This window comes from Lynx canadensis, chromosome A3, assembly GCF_007474595.2.
Source record: "Lynx canadensis isolate LIC74 chromosome A3, mLynCan4.pri.v2, whole genome shotgun sequence".
Taxonomy (NCBI): Eukaryota; Metazoa; Chordata; class Mammalia; order Carnivora; family Felidae; genus Lynx; species Lynx canadensis.
Window position 1 is genome coordinate 113,748,434 of NC_044305.1, and position 15,521 is coordinate 113,763,954.

The window sequence follows — 15,521 nt, forward strand, 5'->3', positions numbered from 1 at the left end:
TATTACTCTTTGTTTTAGTATCTGACAAGACCCTCCCTCTCTGTTTTCTTTTTCCAAACCTCTTTGACCCAGATCTTCCTTTTACTCTAAAAATTTAGCAATCATTTTCTCCAGTACCAAAGATTTCTGGAGAATTTGGAAAGGAAAAAAAAAACCATCTTCAGTAAATTCTAGGAAAGTTAACACTTTTAAATTTAGTCTTTTGAAATACATGTCATATAATTCCACCCTCCATTTTGTCAAAGCCAACATCTTTATATTCATATACAAATTTACGTTTCACAGTCTCATTCAACAAAAGTTAAGTTATACTCTCAGCAATACAAGAGATCTTATTAGTCTTGCTCACTGCTGTACCCCAGCACGTAGCATAACACACCACAGGATGTCATAAACTTAATGAAAGAATGAGCTGTAGTCAAGAGAGCACATTAAACTCGTATACAACACATACTATGCATCTAACGGTAAATGTGTAAATGTGGACAGCTATTACGAAGGGAATGTACACAAATGAAAACCGTTGTTATTTAGGTGGTGAGGTACTTTCTGGCTTGAGGAAGGATCACCACATCCCATCCCACATCCAAACTTACTTTAATAATCAAGGTAGGTACTTTGTTGGCTTTTTTAATTTACTGGGAAATGAAGGCTGATATATAAACATCCTACTACTGTAATATCTACCATCTACATAAGAGCCAATTACTTTTAATACACATTAATTAAAATGTGTATATGTGAGAAACTCAATAATTACATCTGATGTTATCAAAACTCTTCTATAAAAACCCTCAAGAGGAAATATTACAACAATAAAAATAAATAAATAAAATACAACAAATCAAGACAGAGAACTCTAAGTTGACGGGAAAGGCAACCATGCCAGAACATGTCACCTGGTTACTCAAAAAAGCTCTGCTATATCACACTAAGTCTGCAAATATTCATTTTTTTTATACTTTCTCAAAAAGTACTGAAACCTCCAAAACACAGAAAGTAGTATCAGAGTCACTTCTGAGAAGAAGGGACCTCAGTTATCAGGAAACTGGTGCAACTATTAATGCAAATCCCAAACAAAAAAGTATCTTAGTTTTGTGAGACCAGTTTAAAAAAATCTATTTCACATTTGTGGCATTATCTATCCTGCTTTCGTAAAATATGTTACTTCACCTTTAACAAGTTTGGGGCTTGTTAATGTCAACATCCCAGCATGCCCTGAGAGACTCAAGGCCACTAGCAAGCCATACTGGTCCACACAGAATGTCTTCTTTGTGATCTTCTAAAAATGGACACAATCTAAGACCTAAAAAGAAAAAAACATCATTTTCTTTTAAATTAGCTTAGAATTTAAAATAAGTAATAAGCAAATATCTATCCCATTTATGATACCACCACACAATATACCATAATTCGAATGTGTTCAAGTAAGAATTCACTATCATGCTAAGGAAATATAGTCAAAGATCTGATACATTTTCACATATCTGACATATGTTGCTTTCCATTCCCATATTATTTACATTCACCTTGATTTTCCAAAAATATTACAAAACCATGACATGATTTTAAATCTTGGGATATTAAAAAACAAGAATGCAAGTATTAGCGCAGCTGTGTTCACAAAGATGAGCTGAAAGTTAAAGCATATTGCCAAAGCAGAATTACAGGTTATTTTTTAATTGTATTTTTAAAACCATGTTTTTGCAAGCCATAAGGAAATCTTTGCCCAACATGATGCATTTTGGATCACTATTCCTTTTACTGTCATGGACAACAGCTCTGTAATTTCACTCACACTGTGATTCCTCTACATCCATGTGCTGCATTTCTTCATTCAAATCAACCAGGGACGGTTTCCCATTTTGTTCCACTTCAATGTTAAGAGCTGGAGACAAAGGAAAGGTGATCTGCCTATCTACTGCTGTTTCTAGAGGATAAAAATATTAGTAAACTTAATTTTGCTTAATATCAATAATTTATGTGCCTGAAATTCTAAAACCTTGTTATATTGGGAACCTACTGTGATTTTTATCACAGATGCTACAAATGGTTGTCAGAAGAAGAAAAAGTTAGGTCCCATTGTTTCATCAACTAATTCTCTCTTTTAATGGAATTCAATATTCACCTGAGAAATAATGTGCTGGCAACTAACTAAAAGTTCATACCCTAGGCTGCAGAGTACAAACACCTGCAAAGTTTTCAAAACACCAGTGGCCTAAATCCTAGACCCAATTTAATAGAATCTGTCACGATTCAAAAAATGCACCACACACACACACACACACACACACACACACACACACACACGTACATATGTATTTTTGAAAATAAGGAATTTTTCGTGTTTCATTGTTTCTAACCCTGGTGTAAAGCAGCCATGTGATATGGTAATATGAAATTATCTCCAGCCTTTTAATTAAATCCGCTTAAGCAGTAAACACCAGACAGTAACGTCTAGTTCCCAACATGTTACATGTGTACAATCTATTTCAACGAACTCAAAATACCAAAGTCTGAACTTGTAAAAAAAAAAAAAAAAAAAAAAAAAAAAGCAAATAAAGTTGGGTGTATTTCTGGCATTATGTGAAAGGCTGAGTTTCACCAATAGTCTGAAGAGTATATGACTTCATTAACAAAGTCTTTTCCCAATTGGGTCTCCACGTTAGGAAGAAAAACCTGTAAGTCTAGTAGTGATGAAAGTGAAACTAATTAGAAAGGAACTAACTGAATTTCCCAAATAGCATAATTACATTATTCCAGTTTATGCATTTCCATACAATACTGAACTACCAAAAACCTCTAAAATGTTCTAGAAGTAACTTTTTCTAAAATAAAACGACCAGGAGCAGAGCAGAAAACAAATATGGGGGTAGGGGAGAGAGCAGAGAGGAGGCAGGGGAGGGATCTGAAAACCTAGACAGTCAAGTTGAACATCAGTTTGTTTGTTTTTTAAAGAAATAAACTGCAAATCTTCAAATATAAATTCTGATTCATTCTTACCATGACTTTCCCTAAGCCCCGGAGCTTTATTTTTCAGCAGTGTCACTTGTATCTGCGGAATATTGGTGATGTTTGAGTTCAAAACAAATTTGAAGTCCACATGCAACCATACAGGCTTTAGGTAGAACCAATTCAAAACACATGTTCATCCCAGCTATTGCTGTCAAATAAGGGGGAAAATGCTAAATACAGCAAAATCTTTCGCCTGACCAAACCACACTGTCATTAAACACTTTTCATATTCTTGGATTTGCAGCCTCCAACAAAACTCAGTGCCTCTCAATGGGATCAAGAGAGAAGACAAGCAGCTCCCAAAAGAGAGGTTAATCTTAGCGCAATAATTGATCTTACCTTAGAAAGTGACACCTACCCTGTGAACTGAACATTACAATAAACCCTGTTTCTTACACTATGGAGCATTATGCATCAGAATTGTCTGCAGATTCCTGGGCCCCACCTGAAATCTATGAGTGGGGTCCCAGGAATCTGCATTTTAAAACAAGAACTTCTTGGGGCGTGTGGGTGGCTCAGTTAAGTGTCTGACTCTTGCCCTTGGCTTAGGTCATGATCTCACGGTCTGTGGGATCGAGCCCCACACCACGCTCTGCGCTGACAGCTTACTGTCTTTCTATCCCCACTAGGATAGAAATTCCAGCGACAACCATATTACTAGTGTCTACAGGAGTGACTGCACAAAGCAACCATTTATCTATCTAGTAAATCAACTTGTGAACTGAGTGACCAAACTAATTGCAATGGTGGATTACTCTCACTATTTTATCCTACAACTAATATAGAAATTTCCAAAATTAAGGTGACAAATGAAAAGAAAAAAGTTATTAATAGAAAAAGTTAAGAGAAACAATATATTTAAGAATTTTATGTTGCCTCTAACAAATATATAATGTAGACTTAAAATTTAATACCCTGAAACAATGTTTTACCTGTCAGTCTGTAGTTTCCAAGTTCTAGTATGCTGAGCAGCATCTCCGTGGTGTTGCTGATGTAAATGTTGAGGATGCCTCCTTTGCTGCTGTTCTTGCTGAACTTCTACCCAGCATGGAGGAACAGTGGCTGAAAACCGTGGGGTCAAAGTCTCAAAGCGGGTTAGCTCCACTAGAGATGTCAGGATGTCAAGGGTGAATGGCTGGTCCACCAATAAATCAACTCCTTAACAACAGTAAATATTGAATTTGAAATAGGTTTTTAAAACAAAGTAGTTTTAATCTGTGTTTTCTGTCTAATCAATTACAACAACTGCAAAATATCCTGAAAGGTGTTATATATATACATATATATATATATGTGTGTGTGTGTATATATATGTATGTGTGTGTATATGTGTATATATATAATATATTTTTTTTTTTTAATTTTTCAGAAAGACAGAGACAGGTCAAATAGAGGAGGGGGAGAGAGAGGAGAGAGAGGAGAGAGAGAGAGAGAGAGGAAGAGAGAAAATCCCAAGCAGGGTCTGCGCTGCCAGCAAAGAGCCAGACATGGGGCTCAAACTCACGAAACTGTGAGATCAGGATTTGAGCCAAAACCAAGAGTTGGACACTTAACCAAATGAGCCACCCAGGTGCCTCTCTTGAGAGTTATTAATGAGAGCTAAGAGATCTACAGGCAAATGAAGAAACTAGCACTGACTACATAATGGCCACAATGAAAATCCACTTGAATATTTTAGATTACAGACAGGGTACCTCTTACTGGACAAACCCAAACTCAACCTGTTAGAAGAGCCTTGACTGGGGTGCCTGGGCGGCTCAGTCGGTTGAGCATGCAATTCTTGATATCAGCTCAAGTCATGACCCCAGGGTTGTGGGATCGAGCCATGAGTTGGGCTCTGTGCTGAGCATAGAGTCTGCTTAAGATATTCTCTCTCTCTCTCTCTCTCTCTCTCTCTCTCTCTCTCTCTCTCTTCCCCTTCTAGCCTTCTCCCCTGCTTGTGTGTTCTCTCAAAAATAAAAATAAAGAGAAAAAATAGTTCTGACTGAGCTCTAACCAGCCCTAAGTTAATAAGGGCAACAAAAGTAGTGCTGAAAGGCAAGCCAAATCTGTATCAAACCAATAAATAACTTTTAGACTTTGTTATTTACAAAACAAAATGCTAAGCATCAGTAAGTACATAACATCTGCCCTTTTTTACTTTATAAAAAAGTAATTTTAAAAAGGCAAAGCTATACTGATGGCAAATAAATACTTACAAGCTAAAAGCTTAGGGAATAAAATGTGTTAAGAGCTAAGAGTAAAACATTAACAGCACTAACAGCATTAACTGTGGAAGCACAAAGAAGAGTTCAGGGTAACATGTAAACAGCATGAAATGGAATCATATACTTAAGAAATCATGAAAAATTTATTGTAACTAAACACAGAGAATAAAATTATAGAGTTACTTCAAAGAAGTCCACAAAGCAAATTAGAATTTCAACAGGAGTAACATGTTAGCATTACTTTTTCTGAAAAAGCAGCTCTGGAGGGCAGTATAGAAAGAACATAGATAGGAGAAGACATACGAACAACAAACAAAAACAAACCTGTGTAATGATGCACAATGGGGCAACAAAAATCTGAATATCGTGCCCCAGGGAGAGAGTATTTTTTAGCTTTTCAATTCCAGTAGTGATATCAGTAATATTAGCCACTCCATTGATTTTATACTCACTTAATGAACTCCTCTATTTCATGCTACTTCCCTCCCTAACTACACCAAAAGCTCCTTAATGGCCAAAATTGTGTTTTTGCCTCTTAGGTGACATGGCCAATATTGGCCAACCTACCACAGGTGAAAAAGCATTTTTTATTTTAATGTTTACAACAATTTCTAACTACAGAAAATAATAGTGATATATAATAAACAAAATCAAGCCTAGTAAAAGAATGGCAACCAGGAAATGAATTCCCTCAACTAAGTAACCAACAGTTGACTGTAAAAACTGAAAGAATGTTTAAGATTATTTAAGAATCAGAAATCTTTGAACATCACAAGAATTTCTGTTTTAAGAGTCATTTAAAATTAAACTCAGTATCATACCTGAAATGCCAGGACTTGAAGGATTTGATAAAGGTTTGGAACCTTCTGAAGATGGTTCTATTCCTTTAGAAAGAGCTCCATCCACTAGTATATCAGCTTCATCAATATCGTCACAAGCTCCTCCAATTTGGAGAAAATGAAGCTCACCGCCTACAGTGTAGTAAAATTTTATCACAAAGGCACACAGAGTATGGGTAAACATACAAGTGTACACTACATAGGTAAGAAACTTAATTCAGTATCATTCAACAGGCAGATAAAGGGGGCTGCCAAAGTGACATATCTCCCAGAATTTAGAAATTAAGTTGACAAGGCACTTCAAAATGAAAATTTAATACAGAAAATGGCAAACACATAAACATATATGAAAACAGTTATTTACCTAGTACTAACTACATGTAAAACACTACCTTAAATGCTTAAAAATTCATTTAATCTTCACAAAAACCCTTGAGATAAGGACTATTACTGTGACCACTTTACAGATAAGGAAACTGATGCACCAGCTCTGTATCTCAGAAGTAACGAAAATAGAGTCTTAATTTTTTGAAGTATTCATAATGAAATAAATTCAATTTCTATTTTTTATATCTCTCACATAAAAAAACTGAAAGCAAACTTAGCAAATATTTAAGACAAAAATCAATGGATAAAAGTATATCCTAACAAAAGTATTTAGAGATTCACTTCCACCATGACAGAACAGAGAATGAGGAAGATGATAAATTCACTTCCTGAAAACCAACTACAAAGCTAGACAAAACTGTCCTTCAACCAGGGTGGGTGGGGCAAAGCCATGAAAACCAGAAGGACTGCTACTGCACAGAGGACAGCTGTCAGTTTAAAGGGCTCAGTCGACAAAATGAGGTGTATCAGCTCTGCTACCTGAAGTCAAGACCCTGTCTGGAGCAAGCAAAGCACTTAATAGAAAGTTGTAAGAAGTGAAAAGAAACATAGGGGGCTTGGTAAACTCTCCACATACTACACAAGGATCAGAGGTTGTACACATGTGTAGCAAAACCAGACCCGGCACAAGCTATCCATATATTCTCAGTCAACTAAGTACCATGCATATGCAGAAAAGATGTGAGAGGGCATAACATAAAATAAAAACAAAGAAAACAAAAGCCAAGGCACACCTGGATACAGACTTACTGGTGAGGTTGCTTAAGCACAATCACTTATCAAAATCTTTGGCTGACCACTAAGCCACGTGGACACAGAGGCAACAAACGAATAATTTAAAAATTAAAACCAGGGGGGGTAAAATGACGAGAGACATGACTGCAAGACTGAAAAGAAACAAATTACAGAAATATAGTCCTGGTGGGTTAGCAAACAAACAAAGCAACAACAACCTCCAAAGTGGGGGGAATCAGAATCCAGAATTCTACAATGTTGTTTAAAACGTTCAGTATTAAATTAAGAATTGTAAGACATGTGAATAAAGAGTGACCCATGCCTAAGGAAAACAAAATCACTGAGAAATATCTCTGAGTTCCCAAGATTTAGATTTGGCAGACAAGGACTTCAAAGAAGCCACTGTGAATATTTTTACAGAATAACAGGAAATCAGGTATGGAGAATTACAGGAACAAATGGTGGAAATGACTCAACAAGCGAAGAATCTCAACAACAAAAAATTATTTTAAAGAACAAAAGGGAAATTCTGGAGTTGAAACATAAAATTCCTAAAATGAAAAGTTCACCAGAGAGACTCAAAGCAGATTTGAGATGGCAGAAGGAATCATAAAATAAAAACTGAGTATAACTAATTAGCCAATCTGAATAAAAGAAAAAGATTTTTTTTAAGTGGAAATCATCTCAGATACATAGGACAGATCGAGTATAAGAGGGTACATGTAATGGGAATTCCAGAAAAAAGAGAAGAGAACAAGGCAAGGGGAAACTGATGAAATACTGGGAAAAAACTCCCAAATTTGAAGAAAAACATTACACTGCAAATCCAACCAATTCAATGAACTTCAAGTAGGAGAAATACAAAGAGATTCACAGATACCTATGTTATAGTCAAACAGCTCCAAGTTACTCAATGAGAAAATCTTAAATGCAACAAGTTAAATATGATCATCAGGTGGAATAACTACGATGCAAAATGAAACAAGTCCAGAAATAGTCAACCAATAACTCTACATTCAGTACTACCCTCAACGATGAAAGAAAACAATACCAAATTTACACACACACACACACACACACACACACACACACACACGTACCAGAAATGATAAGGTGGCAAACACAATGTATATTTTTTCTCATTTCTTTGAAAACTTTTTCCAAAGACAAAGATGGTAGAAAACAACTTTTTGGTTGGGTTTATAACTTATCTAAATGTAAATATATAAAACCATAGTGGCACAAGAGGACAAAAGAAAAAAGATCAAAGTATATTTTACTAGAATTAAGTAATTAGCATTATTCTAAAGTAGACTGTGACAAATTAAATCACTAAGAACAGAACTCCAAAAAAAGTATTTAAAAAACAATATAAACAAAGGCAGCAGTAACGTCACACCAAACAGCTGAGTGGGAAGTTCTAGGTAGGGAGCTCTAGAGGTCAGCTACTGAACTAGAAAGAGTGACTGAGAAATCAACTATTTCCGAACTCTGGAACCCAACCAGAAACAGCAATCAGAGGATGCTTCATAAAAGGAAAGGCTGCTGATCTTCCCTGAAAGTAGAACCCACTGCCACCCCCATTCCTCAGCCCTGTGCCAGCCATGGGGAAAGTGGCCCACACTTCTGGAGTGGCTGGCTGGTGGCAGGGTGGCCAGTAGTGACCTTATTTCCTTGTTTCACATACAGGTATATGTATGTGTATGTATATTCTATTTGTGAACTTTAATCAAACACAGCCGCATCAAATCTACCTTTAAGTACATTATTACTATTTGAAATTAACTTACAACATTAGTTATAGATTTTAATCAAAAGGTTCAATAATTCTCCACAAGACAACGAGTTTTATGTTATCTGAATATAGTCTTAGGACAGTGTCATGTCCATCTGATTCAGTCTGCAAACCTTTTTAAAAATTTTACAACTGCTTTATGGACTGTCCTATACATTTTAACACATCAACTTTTCTTTCCTCTTTTTTGTTACTAATATTTTCAAATGCATCTTCATCAGTTAATCCTTGAAGAACTAGGGGATAATTTTCAAAGTGATTAATTTCGCAGGCTTTTTCTTGTCCTTCGATTCATCTGGATAAGTTCTCTCTCACATGAGATCAATTCCTAGAACTTTTCATTATCCAAACTCCAAGAACACATTAACCTGTTTAAACACTACTTCTCCTCTGACTCACCAAAAGCATATCTCATCAAATAATTAAAATCATTAAACACTGACTGCATTTCTGGAAAATATTAGTATCTTACACAGATGTGCCCTGGGGCAGGGTCACTCAGGTTTCAAATCCACTCTGGATGGCCTATGGCAAAGTAAAATTGTTTTTCATTTTTAAAATCTTTCACATTCAAAGATTCCAAAAGCCTCAATGTACAAGACTTTGGCTTTTGTTACATTCTGGCAATATAATGTAGTTTAAGCACCCGGACAACAGATACCCCAGGTATGAATGCTGACTCTGTCATTTATTAGCTCTGTGACTTAGGCAAGTTACTTAACCTCTCTTTCCTTCAGTTTCCTTATCTGTAAAATGGAGACAGTAATTGTATATACCTCATAAAGTTGGCACGATGACTAAATAAATTAACAGAAGTAAAGTTCTCACAACAGTGAACAGGCACATAACGTAATCAATGAATTCAAGTTATCCTTCATACCACATAGTATTTTAATGATTTTTCTAAACTTTATTAACTCTAATTCAAAGTTTTATTGAAGTTATTCTGCATTGCTCATTTTTTAAATTAATCTATTTGGATTTTGATGTTATATCAAGATTTTTCTTCCCCTTATTTCACTAGATGTATTCCAAACAAGGCAATCTGAATGAACCACTATATTCACCACTACCCTTCTTGGCCAAACTCTTGGAATCTTTATGAAAGTGAGGAAAAACTCAGGTTACTTCCTCCCAAGAACCACAAGTGAGATGGGTAACTTCCTCACACCCAGTTCCTCTCTGAAGCACCGGTTACAGTTACCTGGGTTTCAAACATCTCCTGGCCCTAAACTCCTACTACACTATCAATAAGACTATTCATTGTGCCTATTATGATCAGCAATCCTTTTCAAAAACGGCTTTATCTTTCCAACTTAAAATATATAAAATAAGAAAGGAGAAGGGAAAATGCACACTGTTTGTTACTCTGTATGGGGCCTCAGATGTTGCAAAACTGATTTAACTATCAGCCAAAGGTTGGGAGTAAATCAGACAAGGAAAGTTTATTTGGCAAAACTAGTAATTTGTTAAATATTTTATTTCAGGAGGAAATAATGACCAGTATATGCTCTATGCCAAAAACTGTACATACATTATCTCATTTAATTCTAAGAAGCCTAAAAACAGGCCTTCTGATCCTCATTTATAAATACACAAAGGTTTACTGAGTTCAAAGTAACTTGCCCAAGGCCACAAATTTGAGCAGATGCAGAGTCAGGACTCACAGAAACAACAGCAGGTTATTTTCTTGAGGTTAAAGCAGAGAAGATACTTTCTGAGAGACTTATTAACTTATTTACAATTAGAATCCTTACCTAGGGCAGTAGAAAAAAGTTTTAAAATGTTAAAACAGTAGAAAGATTTACCACTTCATTCTAAAAAAAAAAACATATTTCACTGCATCTATATGGATCTAAAATTCATACTAGGTATGCACATAAGTGAATGCCACATACACAGATTTTATAAGATTTGTAGAAGAACCAAACAAACCCATCTGCTTACCTTTGGTGCATGCACACAGCCTGTCTGTACCCGAGCAGTAAATGACAGAAACAAATGTGTCCTGTTCTTCAGTGCCCTCCTTTTTGGGAGGTTCCACTTTGGCCAAAATTTCAAAATTTGAAAGATCTAATATTTTTACATATCCTCCCTGAGTGGTTATTACCAGGTGTCCAAGAGTAGAAATATCAGCCTTTTTTTCTCTTTCAATGCCATTCTTTGAGGTTAACTGCATTTCTTCAACAGGCTCCTCACAGTCGTCTTCTCGATTATCCAATATATCTGGTGGAAGCAAAATGAGCGAGGTAATTGTGTCCTGGGGGTCTTTGATATGTTGGATTTTTATTGGCTCCTCTTCTAAAGTCACTATCCGAGTGGCATAATTCATTTTATAAAGTATTAAATATCCACCACTAACGTTCCTCTGCTCAGGCTGAATTATCAAAGGAGTCTGTACGTCTGCTGGTGATTCATGTTGGATTACACTAATATTTGCACCATTCACTACAGCAAGATTTGATTCCAGCTCGCCTTTCCGTCTATTACATAGTGCAGAGTTTAATTTATTTAAATTATTCAAGGCCTCTACTTGATTTATTGCACTCAAGGATTCAACAGGGCATGTCCGTAGTCCTACCAACAAATGAATTCCATCAGCACAAGGAGTTATGGAGTCTATACAAAGATTCTCCTCCTCTGCAAACTTTGGCAGCCTCAAGCACTGAACCAAAGTCCCAGGCTTGGGAAACACAGAGTTCCACTTCTCAGAATCTGGAGAGGTAAGGTTGGCGGCTGCATCTGCAAATTGCTGAATATAAGTCACAGGAGGATCCTGCAACAACAACTGCTCCTGACTATCCAGCTCCATTTCAATAATCTGTGGAACTGTAAAACCATCATCGTGCAAACTTTTACTCATTATATTGTTCATCTGTGAAAATATTTTTCCTGCTTTCTCATCAGATTCCTTGATACTATAAAGAAGCAAAATGGGTAAAGTCCTCCTTACCAGAGGAGAATTTAATTCTGAATTAGTACAGGACTCATTGTCAGTTGACCCTTGTTCTGATATACTTTCACCCTGAGTTCTGCTTAAACCATCCAGTGACCTGTGAGAATTACTACTAATGGGTGAGGTAGCAGGAGATTTATATGTTAATAAACCTCCAGCTAATAAACAAGGAAAGGGAATGTTGTGTTGTTCCTGGTGCTTTTCCTTTGTCTTTTCACTCTTAGAGTTTGTTAAGCAAGGATTTGCCCCAAGTTCTTCAAGATCCTTAACAGTATCTTCAAGCACATTTGCAACAATCTCCCACTGGAGTTTTTCAGGCTGCTGGAGAATGCTGAGTGCTGTTATATCAAGGCTCACTTCCATGGCTTCCTTCTGTGATGTGTGCCCTTTGAAAAGGAACAATATTCATTAGAATTGGCCTTGAGAATGCAAATCAAAAATCTTTAGTAGGGGCACCTGGGTGGTTCAGCTGGTTAAGCGTTTGACATCAGCTCAGGACACGATCTCGTGGTTCATGGGTTCGAGCCCCACATCGGGCTCTCTGCTGTCAGCACAGACCCTGCTTCTGATCCACTGTCTCCCTCTCTCTGTCCCTCCCCTGCCTCAAACTCGCTTTCTCTCTCAAACTAAATAAATATTAAAAAAAAAGAAAAAATCTTTGTATATGGGGCACCTAGGTGACTTAGTTGGTTAAGTGTTCAACTCTTGGTTTCAGCTCAGATCATGATCTCACGGTTCCTGAGTTACATACAGCCCCATGTCGGGCTAAGCACGGACAGTGCTGAGCCTGCTTGGGCTTCTCTTCCTCCCTCTCTCTGTGCCCCCCCCTGCTCACTCACTCTCTCTCTCTCAAAATAAATAAACTTAAAAAAATCTTTACTATAATGCTTTCATTAATTTTCTTTTTTTACACATCTAATCAGTGCATTATAATTACATAAGTGGAAGAATTTTAAGTATTTAAAGGGAAGTTAACCAAATCCGATATAAATTTACTGAGGAAAACCACTGAGGCCATTTAAGAGAGTCAAAATCATTTTCAAGTCAGAATATATTCTCCTGACAATGTAAGCAAACCTTCCTCCCTTTTTAATTTAGGAGAATGGTTAAAGAATGGAGACATTATTGGCATCAAAATAATACGAGTTCTGCCCTTCAATTCTAAACCAAAAAACACTGCATACCATTATAACTGTCACTTAATCACTTTATAGAATATCCACGAAGTGTTATTATAGGGTCAGTTCCTTCTCCTTTACCATTTGAAAGGAGTCATAGCATCCTCTATTCTCTCCCACCCTACCATGCTAATTATCAGTCGATTATCATAGTACACAATGTAACTCTAAGCTCAGCTTAGAAAAAAATTATAACTACGAAGGAAAAGTTCCAAAAATATGTCATTTTAAAGAGAAGCATAAATGTCTTCTGTGTTATCTGCTAATTTATACTATGTTTAGAGTCAACTACATTACCCCTTAATGAATGACCTTTTGTGTACTGTGTGCTCTTCAAGCTGCCCCCTTATAAAGAGCACAAAAGTCATTTCTCAGTCTCAACACTCCAAACATGCCATGTCTCTCTACACACAACCCTGTAAGAGAGGTCACTCAACCCCTAAACCAGATATAATCTCTTGATACTGAACTGAAAGTCTGAACCAATCTGCTTTTTCTCACTTGCAAAAAATACTATCAGTCAGGCGACAACATTAGCAACAATAACAGCTCAGTATTTATGACAAAGGAAAAAAAAAGTGGAACTGGCTTTATAAATTTAGATAAGAATACAAAAGAGTAAAGGAAATAAATATAAAATAATCAAGGAAACTTGCATGAAAGTTTGAAAGCTGCCCAAGTAAAGAACATGCAAGTGAGATTCATGGAACATCATACACTTAACACTGAAAGTTCTGTTCACACCATTTCTGTTACTAAATCATCTACTACTTCTTCAAAATGCTCAGTGACAGCTTTATCTATTATTTCCCATTTTCTGAGGATAATCTTCTCACTTCAAATAATGTCACTTTTATGACCTAAAAATGAAACCATTTCTAGTTAAACAGAAGAAAATTTTGATTATACACTCAGCAATTTAATTGTCCTAATGGAACTGTTCATTTATTTAACCACTCATTTGGCTACAGTCATATGCAGTCTGTCCATATTGCCATGTATTAAGTCTAATTTAGATGTGAATTTAGATTTGAAATTAAAAGTTGACAGTAAGATTCTGATAACATGTAGTACGCTATAACCAATCTTGAGGATGCTCAACTATTAACTGAACTAAACTGAAACTTTTTAAATTATTTATTTTAAGTTATGGTCAGAAATCTATTTTAGTTTGTCTATCTACAGAGACATAAAAACAAAATAACCATAATTTACATACATTAACACACATTTAAGAAATAGAAGGTGGGAGGCACCTGGGTGGCTCAGTCAGTTAAGTGTCCGACTTCAGCTCAGGTCATGATCTCACGGTTCGTGAGTTCCAGCCCCGCGTCAGGTTCTGTGCTGACGGCTCAGAGCCTGGAGCTTGCTTTGCATTCTGTGTCTCCCTCTTTCTCTGCCTCCCTCACCCATGCTCGCTCGCTCGCTCTCTCTCAAAAATAAAAACACTAAAAAAATAGAAGGTGGGACTATTAATAAAGAAAGGCAATACAAGAAGTGGCATTATTACTCTGCTTCTTCCCAACTACTTAAGCATTCTATTTCAGAAGATGACAAAGCACAGTAACAACTGTTAGTACAGTAAGAAAATCTGTTATCTCATCTCATAAATTCTCAAACCTACTGGACTACCAAACAAGTGTTTATACTATACACCTACAAACAGACTGCAATAATATTGTCCTGATGATCATTTTGGGAAACCAACAGTTCTATATGCCAAACCTCCTGAGGGTAGCAATGAGGTTTTACCTAAGTATTTTTCTAAAACTATCAAATTTCAGTTTGAACTCCTCTTCAATCTCCTGTCACACACTCTTCCCACTCTTTACAAGAAGCAATATATCCTTACTACTATTACCTATATCCTCGGTAATATTGCCCAAAGGCCAAACTTTTCTCTCTGACATCATCTAGATAACTTCAAAAGTCATAACCTTCACATGAAAACAGGTAAAAGTCTCTTAGTCTCCATCACATTTTTGAAATTAAGAAATACATTCCACAATTCTTCAGACCACATCATTCACTTTGATGGGAATCATCTAAAGTTGGTAAATGTTAAGTTTTGAAATAGCATCTATGACTTATTTTAGATACCTCAGGAAAAGAACACATCTTCTGTTCATATCACAAGCTTCCATAAACTCACCAATAATCTTTCAATATAATAAAATTAACTTAGAAGATACAGTAATCCCCCCTTCATAGGCGGGGGATATGTTCCAAGATCCCCAGTGCACACCTGAAACTGTGGATACTATCGAACCCTATATATATTACATTTTATTCATATACATACATATGATAAAGTGTAATTTACAAAAGAGGCACACTAAGAGTTAACAGCAACAGCTAATAATAAAATAGAACAATTATAATAATATCCTGTAATAAAAGTTATGTCAA

General features: G+C 36.1%; 1 protein-coding gene across 1 annotated transcript in view; it reads right to left on the bottom strand.

The window, feature by feature from the left end:
- BIRC6 (baculoviral IAP repeat containing 6) overlaps positions 1-15,521 on the bottom strand; it is a 226,416-nt gene that overhangs the window by 159,972 nt on the left and 50,923 nt on the right. The window contains 9 exon segments of the mRNA XM_032592785.1: positions 1,174-1,225; positions 1,227-1,306; positions 1,799-1,930; positions 3,004-3,107; positions 3,109-3,140; positions 3,142-3,163; positions 3,948-4,173; positions 6,044-6,193; positions 10,926-12,320. Of these exon segments, the coding sequence (XP_032448676.1) occupies positions 1,174-1,225; positions 1,227-1,306; positions 1,799-1,930; positions 3,004-3,107; positions 3,109-3,140; positions 3,142-3,163; positions 3,948-4,173; positions 6,044-6,193; positions 10,926-12,320 (2,193 nt within the window).